Source organism: Myotis brandtii, unplaced genomic scaffold (genome assembly GCF_000412655.1).
Source record: "Myotis brandtii unplaced genomic scaffold, ASM41265v1 scaffold750, whole genome shotgun sequence".
Taxonomy (NCBI): Eukaryota; Metazoa; Chordata; class Mammalia; order Chiroptera; family Vespertilionidae; genus Myotis; species Myotis brandtii.
In genome coordinates this window covers 1522290-1549140 of record NW_005370992.1, presented here as the reverse complement: position 1 = coordinate 1549140, position 26851 = coordinate 1522290, and the positions used below count along the sequence as shown (strand labels likewise).

General features: G+C 33.8%; 1 protein-coding gene across 1 annotated transcript in view; it reads right to left on the bottom strand.

The window, feature by feature from the left end:
• LOC102261352 (protein eyes shut homolog) overlaps positions 1-26851 on the bottom strand; it is a 108536-nt gene that overhangs the window by 22935 nt on the left and 58750 nt on the right. Inside the window, exons 2-4 of the mRNA XM_005883001.1 lie at positions 21788-21981; positions 20829-20956; positions 8171-8289 (exon numbers count right to left, since the gene is read on the bottom strand). Coding sequence (XP_005883063.1) covers positions 8171-8289; positions 20829-20956; positions 21788-21981 — 441 coding nt within the window. The remainder of the gene's footprint in view (positions 1-8170; positions 8290-20828; positions 20957-21787; positions 21982-26851) is intronic.

The window sequence follows — 26851 nt, the reverse complement described above, 5'->3', positions numbered from 1 at the left end:
CTATGAACCAGGAGGTCATGGTTCAATTGCCTGTCAGGGCACATGCCCAGGTTGCGGAGAATGCAGAAGTCAGCCAATCAATACTTCTCTCATCATGGATCTCTCTATCTCTCCTTCTCCTTCCTCTCTGAAATCAATAAAAATATATTTTAAAACTCTTAAGGCATATTTTTATTACTTATTTTTTAATTTAATTATTAATAAAGACATTTTTCACCTTTAGTTTCCCTAAGGCACTTAAAGTGTTCATATTTGTTTCCTTTAAATATGAACATTTCAATTATTTACAGGGACTACATATATTTATATGAATTAAGCTGTCACTTCTTATACATAAGCTGTTTAATTTACTTTATTAATTGATATAAATTTTTGCTGAAAATGAGCAAAAGAGGTAATAGAACATAATGAAAATTTTCTCCATTCTTGCTCTTTATACATGAAAAATGGTATCAAGTCAAACCAAATTTAGAAAGTGTGAGTTTTTAAAATATATTCATCACTTAAAATCCTTGTTAAATTTCTTTCCATTAAATAGCTAGTACTAATTATTACAATCAAGCACTAGAAAACATGGAATTACAAAGTACTACTTATTGTGTACTTGTTAAATTATATACCTTGCATGTAGAAGTGACATTGGCAGAAGCATGGATCCCTGAGTATTTCTCTTTTTGTCCTAGAACTACTAGTTTACTATTAAGAGTAAATTTTCTATATAGAAAGATCTTGACAGATAATAGAAGCTGTGTGGTAACTTTAACTTCTATTAATCCTCTAAATTGAGAATATCTGTTGCTTCACTATTGCTTGCTGCTTGTGAAAGCAAAGTAAAGATGACACAGATAATACTATGATGTTTGACCATAAAATAACTTTCTAACACTTTTTGTGACTAATAATTATAGGGCAACAAAACCATTTGAGAATTGCTCAAATATAAAATCCAGGCAAGATTTTTTCATTGTGTTTTTTGAAAATGTACTTCTAAGTCAATGCATGCTTTTGTTTGTTGATTCAAGTAACAGTGATTTAAATGATTAAAATAAATTGAAGAGCCCTGCTGGTGTGGTTCAATGGTTGAGCATTGAACTATGAACCAGGAGGTCATGGTTCAATTCCTGGTAAAGGCACATGCCGGGGTTTTTAGGTTTGGTCCCCAGTAGGGGACATGCAGAGGCAGCCGACCAATGATTCTCTCTCATCACTGATATTTCTATCTCTCTCCCTCTCCCTTCCCCTCTGAAATCAATAAAAATATATTTAAAAGATAGGCTGAAGAACTAAAACAAAGAAGTAATATAATGCACATGGAAAAGACTTAAAAGCTAGTGTGTAGATGCTATTCTCTTTCAAATACTGTATTAGGCAGAAGTTCACTTCCTTACCAAGAACCTGGATAAGATTAGTATAAATAATTCATCTATTGAAGTAGAGTCAGAGAACCATTAAGTAAAATGTCTATGAAGGACGGAGAGGAGCAGACGAAAACTATCTCTGAGTATAAGACACGGATCAGAAGATTATGGAAGTTGATCCTGAATTCAGCATTACTGAAGCTACTTCACAAAGTTCAATGACTCTTTAATCTACCTATTTTATGTTTAATAAATCTGGACTCTTGCTCCTGCCTCCTCCTCTCTTAAAAACAAGTAGAGAGAGCTCTCTCTCTCACTATCACACTAGTTCATGCTACTTAATACAACTCTTCCAAATTTTTTATCTAAATATCCAATCCTATATAATAAAAGCCTAATATGCTAAGTGTCTGGTCGGCCATTCAACCAATCATAGCGTAATATGCTAATGATTTGCTAAGACCGCTCAACCACTCGCTATGACGTGCACTGACCACCAGGGGGCAGACGCTCAATGGAGGAGCTGCCCCCTGGTGGTCAGTGCACTCCCACAGCCGGAGCACCACACAGCTGACCAGGATGAGTGGGAGTGGCTCCTCCCTGGATCCCAGTAGGCCACACCAAGGGACCCCACAGGTGCACGAATCCGTGCACTGAGCCTCTAGTAATATAAATAAGGAGGAAACATACAAATAAATTAAATCTAAGTGAGTATTTCAGAGGGAAGTATTGAGAAGCAGAGCTTGTGAGAAGCAGCATATATCCCTCTTTCTGAATTGGATGTATACAGTCTCTTCCCAGCAAAGGAAGGAAAATAATCAAAAAGCGATTTGACTTAACCAACTACGTTGCACCTAATTCTCTGATTACAGGGCTCACATAAAGCAGACAAAGGCTTCTCAACCTGGGATCTATCTTACGTTATGGACTTCTACTAATTTGAAGCAGAAAAATTCTCTTTTTTAAATTTGGGTTCTTTAAGCTTTCACAAAGTCTATTTTTCTTTCTGTGAAAAAGGTTTACTATTCTCTAACTTCCAGAGCCTATACTTCCTCTAAGGCAGGTTTTCTCGACCACAGCAAGTAGATATTTTGGAACTGACATCTCTTCATGGCAGAGGCTGTCACGTGCATTGTGGGATGCTTAGCAGCACACCAGGCTTCTACCCATCAGGTGCCAGTAGCAGAACCAACTCTGATTTGTGACAACCAAAAATGTCTCAAGACATTGCTAAGTATCCCCTGAGGACACAGTCACACTTGGTTGTGCTAGGGATCTTCTTATACCTGACTTCAAATATTCTTTTCAAGAGATGCCCTACTCTCTCAGCACAAACTATGACACTACCCATCCAGTCCTTAAACCTGAAGAAAGTATTTCTGAGGACTGAGAAAGAATGGATATATTGGTGTGTTTATCTGGTTGAGGGTACAATCAGAAAGTATGTTGACAGCTTTGAATGTAGTTCTTGGGCCAAACAATAAGAAATAGTTTCAGTTTTTCTCTTCAATTTAAATATTAGTAGTAGATCATAGTGTAAATTTTGGATTTTTATTTTGTGTATGTGTATAAACTTTTTCTGTGTTCATAAAAATACTTAGATATCCCAACCTCCTTTTTTGATTTAATTTTTATAGTTTTTATATAAACAACATTATTGAGGGGTATTTTGTGCATAACTATTCTTTGCACTTTTCACCAAATACTCCTCTCCCCAGATTCCATGTCAAGCTAGCTCCGACTATTTCATTACTAAGAGAGAGGTTGCCCAGTGGTCAGTTTATGGAGTCTGTGCTTGTCCTACATAGAAGTATCCTTCAAATAGGTTCCCATCACGTACACGTGGCATAACCTGCCATTGCTAGAATGTTGTTGCCTTCTCTGGAAGGTTACTCCAGTACAAAGAAACAAAGACATCTACCTTCATAGAGCTTAACTTTTGTCTCATAGGCAATAAAAATACACGAAGAAGCATATTGTTATCTGGTAAACAGGATGACAATAGTTGTTAAGAAGAAACATAGAGAAGGGTGACACATATGGGCTAGAAGGGAGTTTTTAACATTTTAGATCAGGTGTCTAGAGAAGGAAACATTGAGAAGGTAAAAATTTGAGAAAATACCTAAACAGAACGAATAAAGCCACAAATGAGAAATTGATGTCAAAATATTCAAGACAAAGGCCCTCAGGCAGGGCCATGCTTGGATTCCTCTAGGAACTTGAAAGAGGCCACTGTTGCTATTTTAGTGTGAGCTAGAAGGAATATGAGTACAGAGAGTCTTTTGGAAAATGCTTACCTATTCTAGTCCCTGGAACCTCTAATAATGTGATTTGTGTGTGTATGTGTTGTGTTTGTGTGTGTGTATGTATGTGTGTGTGTGTGTAAGAGAGAAAGAGAGAGAGAGATTCTGTTTAAATTTTGTGTGTGTGTGTGTAAGAGAGAAAGAGAGAGAGAGAGATTCTGTTTAAATTTCTGTTGTTGCAACTAAAATTCTAAAACTCTAAATCCTACCCCAAATGCAAATTTCACTCATATGGAATACTAATTTGAGCTTACTTCTTTCAGCGTGAGTTTGCATAAGTCACACTTGTTGAAAATAATTGTAAAAAGAAAATTAACTAGAGGATGGAAATAGAAGAAAGAAATAAAACAGATGGTAAAGTTAAACTAGAATGAGTTTTAAAGTTGTTGTTTTTTCAGTTGACTCCCCTATGAAGACTTAAAAAGAAGAGCTAAAACATAAATTACATTCTTATGTCGGCATCTCTGAACCAGTTGCACAAGAAGAGAACCAAAATAGTTGTGTATAAAACTCTCATAGCATTTTCTTTGATGCTATAAAAAAAAGCAGCCAAGAATTCTAAGTCATAACATCAAGAACTTATAAAATATATGGATAGATATAAATCAGAAATTGTGGCTCTAACTATGTGTATTATCTATGAAAATTAATATTAGTAAATCATTAAAACTCTAAGGAAAAGAAATCCTTCATCACTCTTAATAGTTCTTAAATGCAGTGTCTGTTTGTTTACTTTATGTGTATAATATGAATTATATTCTTTGGCTGTCATTTATTCACTTTTATAAACATAAAAATGATAGTAAGAACATATTCCGTTTTTTGCCATGAGCTCTTAATTTGTTCAATGATTTATTCTCATATGGTGGTTATTAGAAATGTGACTCTCATTTGGAAAGTGACAATTGTTTTATCATGGGCACCATTTACATTATTAATGTTGAAAATGCAATTGACATTGTGAAAGTGTTGATTAGAAATTCCTCATCACAATCTCAATGAGAAAGTTCAGCATCCTTATGGCACTTTCATTATAAATAAAATGAATTGAAATTGAGAAATTTAACTCATAAGGGAAAGCATGGCATAGAATTAATAAGGTGCTAACCTTCAGGGTTTTTCTTCTTTTAACCCCTAATGTTGCCTGTTACATTTAACATAAACTCTTAATCTTAAAATCATTGTAGAGTATGCTTTTTTTATATTACTTCAATTAAATGTATATTCAAAAATACTTTTATCATTATACCGCAATTTTAGTCTAATCTCATTTACAGGAGCCAACAACTGTCAAATTGTTGATTTATTTCATTTTAGCTTATGTTATACATATCTGTATAATACAAACATTATCCAGGTCCCAATGGCCATCAAAACTCTGATTAACCCTGGGGTTGAGTTAGCTCCAACTTTAATTCAGAGACTCTCTGTGATTCCCAAAGCCATTCTTCCCCATGATTCTCTCTGTTTCCCTGCTTCTCTGTTGCTGTGTATAGCTGCGTATATTAATTTGTCCCCAGACCACATAGGTCACAGAATTCATAGACTTCACTGTTTCCATAAAGTCATTTCAAATATACAAGGGACATTTTATGTTAATTAAAATGATAAAGTCCTGAATGATTATGGGGATGGATGTCAGTTTGTGTTATATATATTTTGAAGCTGTGCTACTAAATGTATAATTTCATTTGATAAATTGACCCAATTATGTTTATAAAACAAAGTTCTTCTTTGATATTTCCTTATATTGAAGCCCACATTATTAATAAAGCTACACCAGTATTTATTTTACTTAATTGTTATGTGATATATATCTTTCCTGTTACTTTACTTTCAAATATATTTGTATTTGTTTAAATAAAATGAGACCCTCTTAAACAACATTTGATTGAGTATTGCTTTATGTGCCATTAATAATAGCTGCCTTTTTGTTGTTGTTAATCCTCATCCGAGGATATTTTTTCCATTGAATTTTAGAGAGAGTGGAAAGGAGGGGTAAAGGCAGAGAGAGAGAGAAACATTGATGTGAGAGAGTCACATTGATTGGTTACCCCCACCCCACTCACCCCAATGGAGTGGGGATGAACCTGTAACTGTAAGGTATGTACCCTGTGTCCATGACCAGAATCAAACCTGCGACCCTTCAGTCATGGGCTGATGCTCCAACCACTGAGCAAACTGGGTAGGGCAGACAGTATTTTTTGAAAAATTATTACAATGTTAAAACATTTAATAATGTACAGTATCATCACCTAAATTTTAACTCAATTAGAAAGCTAATAGCATTCCTATCCTGATAATATTTTATCTAATGGGAGTCAGTAAAGTTAAAGTAGAATCACAAAAAAGAAAAGTCTGCAAGGTGATGAAAAGTCCAGTCAAATTTCTTTAAAAAAAGAAATTCAAACTGGATACAGTCAATAACATATAGATAATTGTTGAGGCACTAGAATAGATGAGATCTCACAGGGAAAAGTGCTGTTAGAAGAAGAAAAACTTAAAAATAATGTCAGAGATAAAAACTCAGAGATCATCCTGAAACAAAACAGGAACCAAAAACCAAAACATAAACAAGATAATATAAAGTAATTTCAAACCAAAGTAAGAGAGACACTTCAATGAGATAATTTCATATTAGGGAAACAATAGATAAATTTTAAAGAAAAATAAGTGGTGGTATATACTTTATATTGAAAATAGGTATGTATCAGTACTTGAAAGGATGTGTTCTCAAGTCACACAGAAGAGGTTTAGATCTAGCTTCATCTAACACTATTGATATGTGTAAACTAGAGGAAATATTTCAAAAGCTCAGTAGAAATTTTATTTTTTATATAAAATGGAATGGGATTTATGTGTAGATCAAATAAGGTCATAATCATAAATGAGAAGCTATAATGCCAAAGGTATTATAGCTGCTAAATAAATGTTATATTCTTATCCTATATATTCTTATATAGTAACAATCTTGCATTTAGTATATATGTACAAAAAGTACACATATAAATTTGTCCATGATCCATTCCATAAGTTGATTTTAATAATCTTTAAAAATATTTATTTAAATATTTTATACTACGGAAAAGAAAAAATAATAAAATAAACAACATAATCCTACCATCCTCATTTGCAAAAAATCAATTTCTTTTAAAAAAACAAAGCATTACAGATACATAGTAAGTCCCATCTGTACCCTCCCTGATTTTACTCTCCCACCTGTCTCCTTGGAGGCAGTTCTGATGAATTCAGTGTGTATGAATAATTCTCATGTATGTGTTCACTTTGCTATAGACTTCTGCAACCGCAAAAATAGGAATTTTAAAACTTAAACTACATATTATCACACTGTACATATATAATTTTAATAATATTTTAAAAGTCAACCTTATGTTTTGGTATTTATAAGTATTAATTCATGTAGCTATTGCTCATATATTTTAACCACTTTTTATAATTCTGTGGTATGATATTGTCATGATAAATTTATCCATTCTCCCACTGTAAGCTTTAGTTTGTTTCAGATTTGGCATGAAAATTCTTCTATATGTCTCATTCAGTACAAACCTGATAATTTATCCAATAGACATACCTGAAAATAGAATTGCTGAATTATAGGATATGCCGTCCTCTGTGTAGCACACACACTAGATTTGTAAAATTATTTCAAGCACTATCCAGCAAAAAAACCAAAAACTCATTTTTTATATATCCTGATTAACAATTACCAGATTAATTTTATTTCCCATCTGGTTTAAGAGCTTAAGACATTAGTAACTGTAGTCTTATAGAGAGAGAGATATATCACCAGTACTCAACTAGTTATACTCTTATTTCATAATAAAGTCACTGTCTAGAACACATCAATGGCCTCCCAACATAATTCTAAGTTAAAAATCTCTGCCCTAGCTGGCGTGGCTCAGTGGATAGAGCGTTGGCCTGTGGACTGAAGCTTCCTCTCTGTAAAAAAAATCAATAAAATATATTAAAAAAAAAAGACATTAGTAACTGTGGTCTTATATATAGAGAGATATATCACCAGTACTCAACTAGTTATACTCTTATTTCATAATAAAGTCACTGTCTAGAACACATCAATGGCCTCCCAACATAATTCTAAGTTAAAAATCTCTGCCCTAGCTGGCGTGGCTCAGTGGATAGAGCGTTGGCCTGTGGACTGAAGAATTGCAGGTTCTATTCCGGTCAAGGGCATATGCCTGGGTTGCAGGCTCAATCCCAGTAAGGAGCATGCAGGAGGCAGCCAATCAATGATTCTTTTCCATCACTGATGTTTCTATCTCTCTCTCTCTCTCCCTCTCCCTTCCTCTCTGAAATCAATAAAAATACATTTTTAAAAAAATCTCTATTACTAAACTATATATAATATATTTAAATACCCATATAAGGATGCATTTATCTGTCTTATATTGATAAAAGCATTTGAAATACAAAGTGCCTGAAGCTATTGTGTTTTGATGTGCTAAATTACTTTGCCATGTATTAAATTACTTACTCTGAATCTTCCAATTATATTGAAACACCATCCTTCATTCAGACAGTCGATGCTGAGCAGTCTACAGTGGTCAATTACTTTCTCACAGCTTTTTCCAGTAAATCTTGGCATACAACTGTAAATACATCAGTGTAAATAAGAAAAGCTGCCAATTAAATATTTTCCCTAAAGTGTATTAACAGTTTGACAAAAATAATAATGCTTTGTTTAAATTGTATTCAACATATATTATTACATGATATTTTCATTCATTAATTTTGTCTGAGCATACTTGCGTCCTTTGCAAAGGAGAAAGGATTTACATGTTTAAAAGGATTAAAGTACATTTTTATTGATGGTCTTCATATTGCCTTTGAGAATTTAAGAGCAAATCAATTTTGGTCTAACTAGATATTAACAATAAAATATAGGTTATAGAAAACTGTTGGAATAAAAGAGACCATTATTGAAATGTGAAGAAAAAGATGACACATGAGATTTTTAATCTTTAGTAGAGCTATTAGATACTGATGACATACTATCAGAAGTTGATGATACACATGAATTTTAGACATAGTGTCATGAGTTACACTGGAAAATAATAGCATGGTCATATTTGGGCTAATTTTTAAATAAAGCACTCTTGGAGTATATGTGCATGACAATAAGGTTTTTTTGTGTTGTTTTTTTTTTAATTGTAATGTAAGTGCCTAATGTTAAGTTTTTGATTTCTGAGGCACCCATTTCAAAGACGTCCATTTTGATCAAATACACAAATTGGCTGCCTATATGACACCTACTAGCTACACAAATAAGTAAGTAGCCAGGCCTACCCTATCCATGAAGTCTCCCTTTTAGAAAGCCCTGGGTAACCTAGATAACAGGCCACTTCGGTGACCCTGCTTTCCTCTCCCCGCTCCCTAATTCTGCTCTTATGTTTTAAAATCACTGATACAAAATAAACTTTTGAAACCCTAAGCACTCCACCCTCAACCATAATAATGGCAGAATCCCGGGTCTGTGCTCTCTTTCTCTCTACCTGCTACCTTGCCGCCTGGCCCTTGAAGGTGCTATTTATCCTCCAGGACCTTTGAGTAATAAGCTTTGCATTTTCAGGCTCCCATATGGTTGTTGCTGTGCACCTCACAATTATAGTAAGAACCTGAAAGAACCTGTCCAGCCACAACACTGGCTCCAGTTGGAGAAATGTTTCTGAAACTCACCACAAGCAGCCAGGACCCAGATGACTGCCCCAGGCATTCCTACACAAGGAACAAATCTGGACTCCAGCTCATTAGCTGCAATCAACAAGGTGTTAAAAACACATACTGGTGTGTTCTGGCTTCCTTTGCCCCCACTCTCATTAATTTCTGAGAAAATATTCCTGTACTTTAAATCACATTTAGTAAACAAAATGGGGTACTAAAATAAATGACAGTGTGTTTCTCTAAAGTAAACATTAGAGAATTAAGACCAAAAATTACACTTTTTAAAACTATGTTGTTACAAGCTGACTTAATAATGAAATGAATTGTACCATATATTCATTATTTTAAATTTCTTATAAGAACAAAGGATAATTCATAAAAGAAGAAACCAACGGCCTTGTTAACACAGTCCAAATGAAATAGCCGCAGGAAAACATTTTTATAAATTACCTTTCCTACAGTTTAAGGCACACCTTTGAAATTCCATCATATATAATTGAATCATTTTTTTCATTTATATCAATAATAATTTTTTCAGGATCTACAATGTGCTGCCACTAAACTAATTACTTTTACACAATTTTATTATTTTTTCATCCGTATGTGAGATATATTATTACCACTATATTATAAATGAAGAAACATACTCTGAGAATTTGTTGGTATTGCTTTGGTCATATCACCAGTTTTAGAGCTGTTATTAAGGACAGTCTAATTTTAGTTTATTGTACTCTGCTACTCCATTGATGCCACCTGTTAAGATATGTTTACCTAACTTCTCTCATTCTGAGGACCTAACCAGTGGTCCAGAAATGATTCCAAACACCGCTTTGTCAGGAAAAGTGTCATTTCTACCCTTTCCTACTTGGGGTAAGGCTGGCAGGAAGAAGGAAGCTCTAGAATATCAAACTTTGGTGAATTCCTTATGAGTGGGAATGAATTAAACTGGCCGAGACTAGCTAAGGACATCTGTGGAACTTGGATTTATGTTATTCTGGAGTATGGTTTAGAAAGAGAAGGGAGAGTCAGGGCTATGAATGAAATGAAGATCTCTCAGTCATTAATGAGATCAGATCTATAGGTTGCTGGATGAGATTAGACAGCAGCAACTTGGAGAAAGATGTTTTTAAACATAGGGTTTATTGATCATGAAAAATTGGGCCAATGTGTTAGCACTTTCACTACATACTAAGAAGGAAGCCCCAGCCCTAACCAGTTTGACTCAATGGATAGAGCATCGCCTGCCGACTCAAGGGTCCCAGGTTCGATTCTGGTCAAGGGCATGTACCTTGGTTTCGGGCACATCCCCAGTAGGGAGTGTGCAGGAGGCAGCTGATCGATGTTTCTCTCTCATCAATGTTTCTAACTCTCTATCCCTCTCCCTTCCTCTCTGTAAAAAATCAATAAAATATATTATTTTAAAAAGAAGGAAGCCCCAAAACACCATCTGTGCCCCTTGGCACAGGGAGGTGTAACCCAAAGGCAGAGGAAAACATAATTAGAAAATGCCCCTGCTCCAGCATGCTCAGTGTATACTGGGTACAACATGTGCATTATCTGGATTCCATTTGGAATTGATCCTGAAGTGTGATGAAAGAAGTTTAAAAAATGAAATTTGAACTAGCATGCCTAGATTTATTTATATGTAATTTAGCATTAAAATGGGTGTAAATTTTTACAAGACTGTATTTTGGAGACGAATGAAGGGGCTATGATAGCAATACGGGAGAAATGAGATGTATCCTATAGCAGTGTGGAGAAGAAAAAATAGAGGAGACATTAAGGAGACAGAATGAATAAGAATTGATGAAAATCTTGTTGACATTTATTAACAGAAAGGAAACTACAGTATCAAGTAATATTTGGTAACTTTCTTCATATAATTAATATATTCTCATTTAATAATTTTACAGTGTTTCTTTCCCCTAGTTTAAGTTATTTATTGCACTTTTCTTCTTCAGAATTAAGAAAGGATACCAAATATTTTCATTCCATTAATGGCAACCTTCTCTTTCCCTGATACATAATCAATCACATTCTTTACTATTTTTTTGCAAACAAATGTTTAATTATTTCACCAATGTGGATACATAATTTTGATATCTATGTTTTTTCCCTCCCCACTACAAGGTATTGCTCAAATAACTTATTTTACTTCTAGATCCTAAATACAGTCTCCTCCACTGGATATCCAATTTCTTTCAGGGGCTCTTTTTTAATATCCAGATATTATATCATTATCAATTTAGATTTACCTTTGTGAGTACATGTTGCATGTATGTACATGCATGTGTGAACATGCACACACATTTTCCCTATTCTAGTCCATTTTATATTTAGTAAGAATACTTATTTTCTTCATATACATGACCTGAATGATAGTTTTTCTGAATCTTAGCATACACATAAATATTTCTCTCAACAACCAATATACAGCAGTCAGGTAAAATATTTGGGGAAGGCGGTATTTTCTCTCAGTAGCTCATAGATGTTTTCTACTGTTTCTGCGGCTATAAATGCTATTTCACTGTCTTGCAGCTACCTGTATTACAAATAAACAATGTGGTGTCACTCTGATTATTTTTTCTTTGTAAGTAAATTGTCTTTTCTGCCTTGCAGCTTGATAGGTATTTCTCTATCCATCAATCTAGCTTGGCTAGAGAACCTTTTTAATATGCAGACTCAGTACTTTCTCCAACTCAGAGAAATATTCTACAACTTGATTAATGATTGTTTTGCCTCCATATATTCTTGTTACTCCTAGAGCTGCTATCATTCACATGTTACATTCCCTTGATCTATATTCCAAGATACGCAACTTTCTTCATCATGATTCATTAACTAATTCATCCATTAAGTCCTCAACAAATAATTCTTGAGCTCCTACTATATAGTTATTTTTCTAGACATGGTGCATATTTTGGTGAACAAATTCCTTTCCCTCATGAGGTTCATCTTTTAGTGGGAGAGGTCAAGTTAAAGTGGATAGGTAGTGGCTATTTTTCCCAAGTTTGGCAGGGACAGCTTCATGGGCAAATTACTATTTCATAAGGCCACAAGAGTTTACTGGGAGAATCATGTATGTACATGAAGATAAAAGCAGGTCCTCATTTCTTTATTTTTTCCTCTACTTTAAAACACTTTTGTTTCATGGAAATATCCTAGATTTTTATAATTTGGGACAGCATTTCCCTTTAAAATTTTCAACTAAGTTATTTAATTAAAAAGTATATTTTCTAGCTGCAGTCTTGGTGTGTGTATATATATATATATATATACATATATACATATACATATGTGTGTGCACATTATATACATATATATACATATATATATATATATATATTCTCTCATGAATCTCCTTATTTATTTCGACTGTAGTTATCTAATTTAGTTGCCCTCTCTCTCTTCCAGAGACTCAAAAACCCATAAGTTGTATTTGTTTTATTTTAATTCATTTTCTTCATTTAATTTGCTGGTCTCTCTTGCATGAGATAGTTTTCTTTGCTAACTCATAGGTCTCATTTCTGTTGCTACAATGTCCTAAGTGGCGCATCCTTCAGCAAATAGAGGCCAATTGGGTTAAGAAAGTTGAAGCTACCAGTCTCCTCTTCAGAGCCAATGACCTGGCCTCTCTCCTCCAAGATATCACTGACAATTCTCTCACTTCCTGCCGCTAAGAGGCTTTAGTCCTTCAATTCAGAACCTAGCTGATTCTTTCTGGCAAAGGATACAAAAATACTAAGGGGCTAATTTAGACTTACTCTCAAATATTTAAAGTATTTATACCGATTAAGTATGCACTATTTTCTAGGTATTGTACTGGTATTCCTTATACTAATTTACAAAACATGAAAAATCTGCAGAAATTGTGTTTATTGAGATAGTCAGAGAGCTGAAACCTCACTCATTTTAGCTGCCCAAGGTGCCCAGCAGCCATTCTTTTCAAAGTAATCAGCAATTTGAAATACAGGGATGGGGGAGCGGGGGAATATGCCTCTTAGCCCAGCCAGTGTGGCTCAGTGGTTGAGTGCTGACTTATACACTAGAAGATCACCAGTTTGATTTCTCTGTCAGAGCACATGCCCAGGGTTGCGGGTTAGATCCACAGTGGGGGCATGCAGGAGGCAGCCAATTGATATTGATGCCTCTCTCATCTCTCATCAATGTTTCTATCTCTCTCTCCCTCTCCTTTCCTCTCTCTAAAAAATCAATAAAAAAACCATTTAAAAATACATTTTAGATCACCATGTTTTTTAATACCCAAAGTATAGTTATATTTTTGCAAAAAAGAAAAAACAACTCACATCTATATATTTTTTTCATAGTAAGCATGAAAGTATTAGGAAATAAGGAATATTTTGGTGAGACTGGAGGGTAAGAGGAACCTAAATAATAGTGATAGAAATGTTTAAGATGTCATTTTTAGTGCTAAAAAGGAGATTATATATAGAAAAGTAGAGAGAAACTAAAAAGATACATATAAGGGAAGAAAACAAATATAATGGAAATTTTTTAAGTTAGTGGAAAAGCTAGGAAAAAACACACATCCTCTCCTGTCTCTCCCAACCCCCTCCCTGAAGATATTTCCCATAACTGCCTAAATTCCTCTCTATTATTAGGTTGGATTATTTCAATTAGGCCAATATTTTTTAACAGTTGACTTCACTCTATTTCTTGGACGACAGAGTATTAAAAACTTTGTTCACTTACTTATGGAATGAATATCACTGATTTAATGAGAAGCATCAGGCTCTGTTGGGGACATTGCAGTGAAGCAGAGTAATGACAGCAATACCAGAGCAAAATTTTATCATCAGCATTTTGGTAAATAGAGTAGTTAATGCAATATATAAACACTGGATTATTTTTATTTCTGAAGTATAGAGAAGTCACAAAATAAAAATCAGTCAAACTAAATATATAGTATATTTTAAATATAATTTTGAAATATTTTTCAAAATATCAAGGAAGCCATAACATTAAATATTAAATGTACAATATTGTAACATAAGTTAGTGCTAGAAAATGACTGAAGTAATGTATTAAAATAATGAAGTAACCACCCCATAAAACAGAAGGAAGTGGGAATGGAAAATTAAATATACTTGATTTTTTTTAAAAGAGCTGGCTTCAAAGACAGGATGGCAACAGGGTCTACTTTTGGATAGGGAGTATATTCTTGCTTAAAGTTTTCCAGCTGCTGAAATAGCTCTTTTAAACTCTGTACTACTCTAGGGAATGAAAAGGAGATCCTTACAAAGTAACTCCAGACAGTTTCTCTGACTCTGTTATCTTGAAATACTCCCATCTTTTGTTTGAAGAGTTTGAGGGGCGGGGGTTGGTACCTTTTTTCAGGGCTTGAACCATTATGACTGAGTTATAAGTTTTATTTTAATGAAAGCATTGTGATGCACGTTTGTCTTTTGTTGTTTTTTGTTGTTGTTTTATTGAGTATAGATGGAGATTCTGATGCAGTTACTTGTATCAGTTTCAATACTTTCATGTACATATTTCACTTCTTGGGGAAAAAATAAACTTTTAGGTAAATAAGAACGATCCTTACAACAGAAGCTTTGTACTGCCAATATATGCTTATTTACTGTGACTTGTATGGACATAGACAAATGTCTAGACTTAAAGACTACTCATTTCATCAATTTACCTTTTTTGCATAAGCTGGGCAACTGAGTGACTATCAGATCCCACGATATAAGTGACTCATTTCATAGTTTTTTAAACCTTAAAATAAAACTAATAGACAAAAAGATCTGCATTTTGGCAGTGATATTAGCATGATATACTTCAACTTCTGAATATAGAGAGCCAAAATAAAAATATTAAAATAGAAAAAAAATTTTATCTTAATGTATACTAGACTGTGAGGCAGGGAGAAAATTTTAAAGGCATATAAATATAACAGATAGTGATAAGTGATATAAAAATTTAAAAATCAAATCAGGTAAAAATGGAGAGAGTAACCGAGAGGAGAGATTTTAGAAATGTTTGTCAAGATTGACAGGAAAGTCTTTTTTAGATGTTTATCTGAACAAAAGCCTGAGAGAAATGCATATCAAATTATTATGGTTTCTGGCAGAAGTTGAATAATCATAGGGAACACAGTAGGAAATTACAGTGAGAAGATAGGCAGGAGCAAAATATGGCTTTACTTACAAGCATTTTAAATTAATTTAAATGTTGCAAGAGCAACCCCATTGAATGATAGTAGAGGGGGAAGTAGCATGATTTAAAAACATATACACTCTTTTGTGTTGGAAAGAGATAAGGGCCAAACCATCTTAAATTTGCTTTATCTGTAGCTCTTACTATATAAGAAAATGACAAATCTGTCTTCTAATTGCTCTGGCCAAAACTATAGTATATAAGTCTATACCTTTTTTCCCCTTTAACCCACCTAGTATGTCCTTATAAAAATTCCCTTATACTGGGTTATTCTATTGATTACATCTTAAAACTATATCCATAATTCAACCACTTTTTACCATGTCTTCTCTCCCATCTTGTTCCATCTCTATCTTCTCCTGTCTAGACTACATTAGTTTCTAACTGGTCTCTTTACATTGACTGTGCATCTACAGTTTTCAACACAACAGCCAAAGCATCATCTTAAAATATAGGATAATATCCACTCACTTGCCAGAAACCCTGCAGTACTTCCTATTTTACTTAAAGTGAAGCTCAAAGACATTAAAATGGTATCTGCAGGATCTGCAACTGCCCTGATCTCGTTTCTTCTCTGTTCTCACTTCTTCCGTTGCTTTCTTCAGACCAGTCTCATTAGTATGATCCCAACAGGATGGGGGCTTTGCATTTGGTGCTCCCTCTGCCATAGACATTGTTCCCCTAGATCCGTGGTCGGCAAAGCACGGCTCACGAGCCACATGCGGCTCTTTGGCCCCTTCAGTGTGGCCACGAAGTTTCAATCGCACTGTAAGTGCGCGCCCACACGTGGTATTTTGTGGAAGAGCCACACTCAAGGGGCCTCAGTTTACCGACCGCTGACCTAGGAAGCTGCATGGTCCACCATGTCACTTAACTCACTACCCAAATATTAGCTTTCTCAATGATGCTGAATTTCATTCACTACTCTACATATACTTGCATGAAGAGTCAAAGCAACGAGGTCAAATGGGGGATAACTGAACTGTTCCAATGAAGATTTTTGGTGGCTTGAAAAGAGTGTTAACTTCATAATGATGAAAGTGTTTATATTCATGATATATACGTATGGGAGAACTTGAAGGATTGCTGATGGACAAGAAGTAGATTGACAGAGAGATACAAAAAATAACAGATAAATCTAAAGAACAATGACAGAAAAGCAGGTGTATGTCAACCATTAATTTTGAATATTTAACCATTAATTTGGAATATGTTAAGTTTGAGATGCCACATTGGGTATGCATGAAAATATACACAGGCTTACCTGGTGGGATGCAATATTAAGCATGTTTGGTGTTTGCAGGTAAATAGAACATAGAAACAGAAAGATAAGGAGTTTGAGAGTGAATATACAGGTATGCTTTGTATAAAGGAAAAAAAGGACCTGCCTAGGTTAAGGGACAGAAGAGAGCAAGTGCAGTCAAATAATTAGAGGTGCTGTTGTTTATAGAAACACATTATATAATTCTGTGGATAGAGTATATGAGTGAGTGAGCTTGAAATGCATGAAGTGTTGATTAGAGAGTGAAAATATATAAAGCAAGAGGTTGGGAATGTGCAATTAGAGGTTCTGATAAATTATAAGATATCACCATGAGAAATGGGCCAAGAACAGGAGGAGGAGGAAAAACTAATTGTAAAATAATTGTCAAATAATTTACACAACCACGATGGGTGAATTTCCAAAATTGATATAGAAATCATTAGGAAGATGACAATAATGGCAGAGAAAAGGACAGATGCTAAAACCTTTATTGGGGTGGGGGGACAGGAATTGAGAAAAGAGGAGATACTTTGAAAAGGAGCATTGGAAGGAAGAAACAGAGTTAGAGAGAGAATGATATAGCTGATGTCATTTGCTAAAAATGAATAGACTTCTCCTTCAAGAACAGGAGGCGGAAGAAAAATGGTCGGGATATGGTAAGAAGGGCAAAACTTTCTCACCAGTTGTACACAGGTTATGGAGACAAAGGAAGGTATACAAAAGAAATTGTGGTATTAGAGAATTGGCTGCTGACAAAATGTTCCTAAAGGCACAGTGGAAGAGTACTGGATATTAAGAAATGTTAGAAATTTTACAGAGAATTTGATCAGCTATGCCCTAGAACACTTAGAGAATGCATGATATTAATTCAACCTTTAATGTATGTAGGTCTGTACTAACTCTGTCATAATGTTTTATTATTTACTAGAGGTCCGGTGCATGAAATTTATGCACTGGGTGGGGGAGTGTCCCTCAGCCCAGCCTGCACCCTCTTGCAGTCCGGGAATCCTGGCTCCTTACCGCCCACCTGCTCACTGCTCCTTAGCACTGCTGCGGGGGTGGGAGAGGCTCCCGCCACCACCGCTGTGCTTGCCAGCCATTAGCCTGGCTTCTGGCTGAGTGGCGACCCCCCTTTGGGAGATCACTGACGACCAGGGGGCAGCACCTGTATTGAGTGTCTGCCACCTGGTGGTTAGTGCACATCACAGTGACTGATCGTTCTGCCATTTGGTCAATTTGCATATTAGGCTTTTATTATATAAGATTACTTAAATGAAAATTAATAGGTTCAGGACTAATGGGAGAAAAGTTGTACTAATGTGAGCATATGTTCTCAAAATGAGGCCCTTAGGGGACCAGATCTGAGAATGACTTCTGTCACCTGTAATAGTCCCAGAAAAATATAAAATGATATGAATAGCAGAAAATAGTCTTGATGAGGAAATATATTTTCAATAGTATATATTTTACAACCAAAATATGAAATTATAAAACTATATTTAAAATTTAACAACATTTTGGTTTGTTAAATTTTAGAATAATTTATTCAAAAGTGAAAGTTACCCTTATAAATAGGGCTTTGAATTTCAAGGAAAGAAAAATATAGCCGCTCAGCTTTTGAGATAAGTAACTCAAAGAAATTGAGGTGTCCTGTTAGTTGAAAATTATTGAGTGACCAAGTAGACACCTTTCATTAATTAACAAATTCTTCACTTAAATGTGTGACTCCTATTTTTAAAAGCATTTTTCAAAGTTAATGTGAAAATGCAACTGCATTATATGTTGAAAAGAAATATGTTGACCTATGTAAATTCTGTTGTACACTGTTCTCTTTCAAAATCACAGTGCATGCTTAATTAGGTTTACTTGTGACAGAAATTGAAAACCTTAACTCTACCCATGGCTGATATAGTGAGACATTACACGTACTAATGAAATGTGGAAACTGACTTTAGAAAAATAAAATATGTTAATGCATTGAATTGATACTGGAGTAGGGCCAACTATAATTGCTATTCAGTGACTAAGAAACATGTGAGAAAAAAACAAGCTGAGAGTAAAATAAAACATTATTTTACCATGAAATATGTTAGAATCTGAGTGGAGAAAATAAAAGATTTAGAAGCAAAACCTGTGTATCACGAAATTTCTGATTTTACTAGTAGACATAATCCTATGTAATAAAAGCCTTCTATATATACAAATCAACCAAACAGCAGAACGACTGGTGGAACGCAGGAGCTTCCCCCAGCCCAGAGGCTCCAGACCAGCCAAGGAGAGTGCCAGCAGGGGCCCCCTGATCACCCCGCTGGTTGACCCACAGAGGAAGGTGACTGGCGGCAGTGGCAGGGAGCAGGGCTGGCCAGCAGGCAGCACCAGGCTGGCCAAGGAGGGTGCCAGCAGGGGCCCCCTGTTCGTCCCTCTGGTCACCCCACAGAATGGCCCTGATCCCCTGCCAGGCCTAGGGACCCTACTGTGCACAAATTTCATGCACCAGGCCTCCACTTTTTATATATTTCATTATCCAATATCTTGTTTTTGGTTATCCATTTTTCCCCTAGATGATGAAATTTAAAAGAAAATCCTTCTAAAAAATAAAAAAGAAAGAAAGAAAAGTCTTTTAAACAGCCAGAATATTGCTATTAATAAGGGCCAATAAATGCATCATATTTAATTAAAAATAAATATTATAAATAAATGCATATTTACTCATATTTATATAATTCTTAGATATTTTTAAAAGTTGACCACTTTTCAAAGTAAAATAATATATACAAGTACTATAAGAACTAGAAATTATAAATTAAAAGTCAATATTTTTCTAAAGATAATAATTGGGTTTATTGGTAAATTGACTTAAGATTGAAAGTATATACAAATTTGACTGGATGGGTTAGAACTTTCAATATCTTGGAATGATCATCAAGTTTCATTCTCTTTTGAAAATGTCACATTTTAAAAACGTAATGTTTTTAAACCTTATGTTTATTTTTTATTTTTTTTAAATATATTTTTATTGATTTCAGAGAAGAAAGGAGAGGGAGAAGAGATAGAAACATCAATGATGAGAGAGAATTATTGATCGGCTGCCTCCTGCACGCCCCCTACTGGGGATCAAGCCTGCAACTCAGGCATGTGCCCTTGACCAGAATTGAACCTGGGACACTTCAGTCTGCAGGCCAATGCTCTATCCACTGAGCCAAACCGGCTAGGGCAAACCTTATGTTTCGATTCCTTTAAAGTTGATGGAAATACTATCCATTGTACAACTGTGATATGTATACATGTTCTAAGTTACTTTTTTCCAGTGTGTTTTAAGTCTTTCCTGTACCAGATATTTTAATTTTCTGCTTTTATGAATATTCTAAAACTTGAGCCTATTTATTGCCTTTCAGTAATGCCTAACAGAACTTACTTTAAGCAGTCACATAAAACCCAAGCAAGAGTGGAGAGTACAAATTATACTTCTTAATGTTGTGAGGAAGTATCTATAAAGCTATTTATGATGGACTAAAATTATAGACCCAGATAACTAGGTCACTTCTATCTTTTACAAATGGGTAATTTTCTTTTAGCAATTCTTATTTAACTAAAGCACTGCTTCCTAAAAAGTTTGCCTAAAGACCCTAACTTAAATTTGTTAGCTGAGGTCTGTGAATTGAAGGAAGAGATGCTTGCTCTATACTTTCAAAATATAATATTAACATTGTATGTATATAATATAAATAATACTAAAGGTACTTACATTAATCTCTTTTTCTAGACCTTCAAATATTATTTTTATCCTAAAAATCATCCTTATGAAACAAAATATATGTTTTACAACTGTATGCCAAATTATATGTCAGAATTTCTTAAATATTTATTCAAAATCAATAACTAAACAACATAAAATTACATTAAAAAGTTTCTACTTTAACTTTAAATCTATTATGTTATTAAATAAAATTTAGGTTTAAAACAGAACATGTATTTAAAATTCATATGTTTTTATTTAATAAAATAACAAATGAATTATACCTGCAATGATAATCTTTCTCACAGTTTATATATGTTGCATTATTCTTGCAAGGAAATGAATCACATGATGTTTGAAGTCTCTTACAAAGCTTGCCTGTCAATATTGGTGCACAGATGCATATGGTAACCTTGGAAACATTAAACAGTATTTTTATTAAAGTTTTGAGATACTTCAAAGATGATGAAATGATGGGCATTATTCTCATAAGCATGTAGTCGAAGTTTTCTTTACAACAATGTGAAGGATTTCACTTTCCAAAATGTCAAAACAATTCACATACTTCCTAACTATGTGAATTCAACACTCCTCTAATTGAGAGTTGGGGACTTTATTTCTCCCACTTGAATGTAAGAAATTTCTGACTATACAAAAAGTGATGCTCTGGGGCTTTCAAAGACAAATTTAAAAGCCATATGGTGTCAATCTAATTATTTTGGTACCTAGTCCCCAAGCCATGCAGGGTAGTTAGATAAGGTTCTGCTGATGGCTCCAGCTTAGGTACCAGTTGACAGCCCGCATAACTACCACACATGTGAGTAAAGAAACCTTTAAGATTTAAATATGAATTCAAATAAAAATATTACTAAAATAAGAGTGATTTGTGTGAACTATTATTTTTAGTATTATTTATTTAAATGTTAAAATTAAAAGTTATAATTTAAAAATATCAAATAAGCAAATAATTTTAAAAATTTAAAAACCAATAAATTAAAATTGAAAAGTTTACAAAATTGCATTGTTTATAGGGGATAATTTTGATGCAAGAGCGAAAATGAAACTAAATAGTGCTTTGGAATTGGGGTTTCCATTTAAAATAGGAAATTTAAATAAGAAACATAGATATTTTGAGCTTGAAAATTTATAATAATGAAAACTATAAATTTTGTACTTTTGAAATAGTTTGGTAACTGTCAAAATGTTTTAAAACCACTCTCTTATATGTTAGATTCAGACTTACATTTGAAATATCATTGCAGCCATTACCCTTATGACATGGTATTAATGAACACTTCTTGTCATCAATTTCACAGTCTTGATTGAGAAATCCTTCTGCACATTCACAAATGTAAGCAGAGCTTTCATTTTGGCAAATTCCCCTTTTCCAACAAGACCAAGAAACACAACGCCCCATTGACTCTTCACAGAATGGACCTTAAAAGATCACACACAAAAATAAAATATGAACATAGATATATAGCAAAACTTATGATATAAAAAGTCTCTAGAGTTCATGGAACCTTTTCTTTACCAACATTTTAATGGTATAATTTATATATCATAGGATTAATCAATTTCAAATAAATAATTCAATAACTTTTGCAAATGTATTGAGCTCTTCAACCATCAGCACTATCCAGTTTTAGCACATTTTCATGACCCAAAGATGAGCTCATTTATGATGATTCTTGGTTCCCAACTCCAGTCCTAGGCACCATTAATCATACTGTCTCTATAGATTTGCATTTTCTGGGCATTACATAAACAGAATCGTACAATATGTTGTTTTTTGTGATTGGCTTCTTTTGCTTATCATAAAAAAATTTGAGGATTTTTCATGTTGTATCATGTATCAGTACTTTGTTGGTTTTACTGCCAAAGGGAATTCACAATGTATTCAACATTTTGCTCATCCATTCATCAGTTAATGAAGATTTGGCTTGTTTTCACTTTGTACTTTTTATTGAGATATAACTGACATTTAATATTATATGAGTTTCAGGTGTACAACTTAATGATGTAAATATTGAGAAATGAGCATAAGTTCAGTTAATATTCATTATCATGCATAATTTTTTCTTGTGATGAGAACTTTAAGATTTACTTTTTATCAGCTAACTTTTATAAGTAATGAATTCACACACACATATTTGTGTAGATATATATTTTATATCTCTTGGACAGATTCCTAGTGCTAGAATTGCTGAGGTGTATGGTAAATTTTTGCATCACTTTTTAAGAAATTACCAGATTATTTTGCAAAGTGACTGTGCCATTTTAAATTCATACCAGCAATGCAAACAGTATCCTGTTTCTCTACATTTTTGCTAACATTTGATATTGTCTATCTCCTTTTTTATAATAATTCTAGTGGGTGTGAAATAGTACTTCCTTGTGGTTTCAATATGCATTTCAATAAGACTAACAATTCTGAGTATCTTCTCATATGTTCATGATACATTTGTACATCTTCTTTAATAAAATGTCTGTTCAAATGTTACACTATTTTAAATTGTGTTGTTTGTCTTTTTATGTAGTTATTTAGTATTAAGTAGTGAGTATTCCTTGTATAATCTGAATATAATTCCATATGATTTATGTGACCTGAAAATATTTTCTCCTTGCCGTGCTTTGCCTTGGTTTTTCTAGTCATTTTCTCAGTTGGTGACTTTTGGATAGAAAGTTTTCATTTAATTCCAAATTACCAATGGACTTCATTTTATTAAGTTCACTTTGTAACATTTTTTTTCACTTAGCTTTATCATGCTTTTGGTGTATATCAAAGCTTTGACGAACAATGGTCATAAAGATTTTCTTTTATATTTTATTAGAAATTTTATCATTTAAGCTCTTATTTATATCTCTGATGTGTTTGAGTTAATTTGGTATAGTATGAGATAAGGATATGTTATTTCCTATGCACATATATGTGAATGTTTGAAATTATATATATAAATTTCTTTACATATTGGTATAAATTGTACAACAAAATGTTTTGAAAATACTTTTTCATCCATTTAATTTCCTCTTTCACTATTGTGAAAATCAACTGACCAACCTATCCATATGCAATAATACATTGTCTGGATAAATGGAACTTGTTATTACATTTTAGGTTGGGAAGCCATCTAACTATTTTCCTTTTTTCTTTGCAGTTCCATTGTGAATTTCTATACAAAAGCCAGCAGGAATATCAATAGGGATTTCAATGAATCAATAAATAAAATTAGGAAGAATTACCATGTTAATAGTATGAAGTTTTAATCAATGAATATGCAATATCTCCCCATTTGTTTGATATTTTTTTCATGTCCCTCAGTAATATTTTGTAGTTGTCAGTTAAAGTTTTGCATTTAATGAATTAAACTGATACCTAAGCATTTTGTCAATTTGATACTATTGTAAGGGAAATTATTTTCTTTACTTTTGAAATTTTGTTGCTCAGATATAGAAATACAATTACCTTTTGTATATTATCTTGTATCATGCAGGTTTTATAAACTCATTACTCCAAAGTTCTTTTTTTTTTTGGATTCCTTAGGATTTTCTACATATGAGATTATGGCACTTGTTAATAAAGACTTGTTTTACTTCCCCTTCTTCAGTCAGTATTTTCTTGTATCTTTTATTCCCCCCTAGCAAACAGTCTGGAACATTCTGAATAATGTTGACTAGACTTAGTAAAAGTGGCTATCAAAGTCCTGTTCTCATTCTTAAGGGCAAATCTTCCAGCCCAACATCACTTGTGTGATGTTAACAGGACAATTGCCAGAGATGCTTTTGATCAGAATGAGACAGTTTTGTTCTCTTTATAATCGATATAGAGCTTTATAATAAACTAGAAGCCGGATGCACAAAATTCGTGTAAGGGGCTCGGCCCTCACAGCCTTTGCCAGCCCTTGCAGCCCCGGCTTCATTGGGAAGATCCGGAAGGATGCCCTAGGTTGGTCTGCTGTTTGGTCTAATTAGCATATTAGCTTTTGATTATATAGGATTATATAGGATGTGTGTTGGATTTTGTCAAAAGTTTTTTTTCTGCATCTAGAAAGATTATTTGATTTTGTCCTTCATGCTAATAATATGGTCTATTATATTAATTAATTTTCAGATATTAAAGCAATCTTGCATTCTTGCAAAAAAAATCCCACTTTGTCAGAGTACAAAAATATTTTACATGTTATTTAATTTGCTGAGCTCATATTTTGAAGTTTTAAAATGTTTATTCCTAAGTGATATTGTGTTTTAGTTTTCTTATCTTGTATCTTTGCTTGGTTTTGGTATTAGGATATAGTGGCTTCATAAAATGTGTCATCTTCTATATTTTTATGAAGTTTATAGAGATTTATACTAATTTTTTAAATATTTGGTAGGTCTGTATAGATTTTCTATTTCTTCTTGAGACAGTTTAGTACCTTGAACCTTTCTAAGAATTTGTCTAGTTCACTTAAGTGGTCTAATTTTTTGGCATATTGTTTTTATCGTTTTTTCCATATAATCCTTTTCACTTATGAATGGTCATTAATGATGTTCTCACTTTAAATCCTGGCTTTGTTAATTTGTGTCTTCCTTTGTTTTTTTCTTGGTCAGTCCAACTAAATGAAGCAGGAATTTTAGGGGGAACATAGGCAGGATTAGGAATTTCTTAGAATTGGGGTCCATGGAAAAGCGCAGGGCTGCAGCCTGGGAGAAGGAACGTTTCCATAACATAAGGAAGCCAGGTGCAGTTACATCTCCATAAAACAAGGGAGCAGCAACAGTTGCATTTACATAAGACAAGGGAACTGGAAGTAGCCAGGAAAGGTCTATATTTACAAAATAAAGGGAAGGAAGCTCATTCAGATGATGGAAAAGAAGAAAGCCCAGAGGGAAGGAGGAGGGAGAACCTCACATGTCGAAGGGGAATATTGACCCATCAGAGGGGCTATCAGGCACCAGGCTCTGCAGTCTTTATAAAGCATAGGGAAAAGGAACTCCTTGGGACCCTTTTCCCATAGAATCAGTTCTGTGGGACTCTTTCTCTCTCCCCATGCGTGAGTCTATACTTGTTCTTCAATAAATCTCTATCTTTGCTATACCACTTTCTGTCCATGGACTCATTCTTCGATTACAGCCAACAAAGAATCCGGGTTCCAGTCCAAAAATTCGGTATCATAAAGATATGTAAATTTTATTTTTCTCAAATACAAGATCTTGTTTCATCAAATTTTCTCCTCAGTTTTAATGATTTTTGCTCTAATCTCACCATTTCCTTTCCTTGGGGTTCAGTTTGCTCTTCTTTTTCTAGTCATTTAAGATAAAAACGTAGGATATTGATTCGAGAAATTTTTCATTTTTTAATGTAGGAATGTAGAACTACAAATTAAACTTACTTCTAAGCATTGATTTAGCTACATTGCATAAATCTTGATATGTTTTGTATATATGTATTCAGTTGTAATCTCTTCTTTAACTCAGGCTATTTTAGAAATTGGTTTAATTTCCAAATCTTTGAAGGTTTCTCAAAAATGTCCTATTAACATCTGATTTAATTCCATTAGGAATGGAGAGCATAGATTGTGCAATTTTAATTTATTTAGGTCTAGTGTGACTTGTTTTACAGACACGGTTATTTGTTTATATATTGTCTAGCACTGCAGTTGAGTAAGTGCATGTTTGGCACTTCATGCGATGTGAAGGTGAATGCCTCCTTAACGCTGTGCCCTGGCAAAGTCACTTGCCTCTCTCTAGTCCCCACCTTAATCAAGTGAATAGAATGAAGTAGTGATATTAGACCCAAGTCTGGAGTTTTACTGCAGTTTTTATAAAAAATGAATCAACATGTTTCATTGAAAAGTTGAGAGGCATTACATTGCATTCAGTATGTTGTCATTAGGCACATCAGAGTGTCACTAAACTATACCTGCAGTAGTGACCTGACTGCTCTTATCATGTCTGTTAACTCCTGAATTTCAAAAGGAAAATGTACTCTGTTGAGTTATCGGTAGCCTAAGTAGGGATTTAGACAATTTATACGTATGTGCTGGGGAGAACTGAAAGGGGAAATATCTGACTTCTTGCTAAAAATGACAACTTGTCCTCCAGAAATTATCTACAGAAGTCTGTTTTAAAGTCTTTGTATTCAAGTTCATAAACTTGTCAACCAATTCACTATTTAACCCTAAGCTCATAAGTTTACATGTTTATTGGGGGGAAAAAAAACTTCATGTAAAACTCATTCATTATTATGTGAACAGAAGCATCAAGAAAATTTAAGGGACAAAGAATTCAATTAATTAGCAATAGCATACAAGCCAAAACAAGCTCC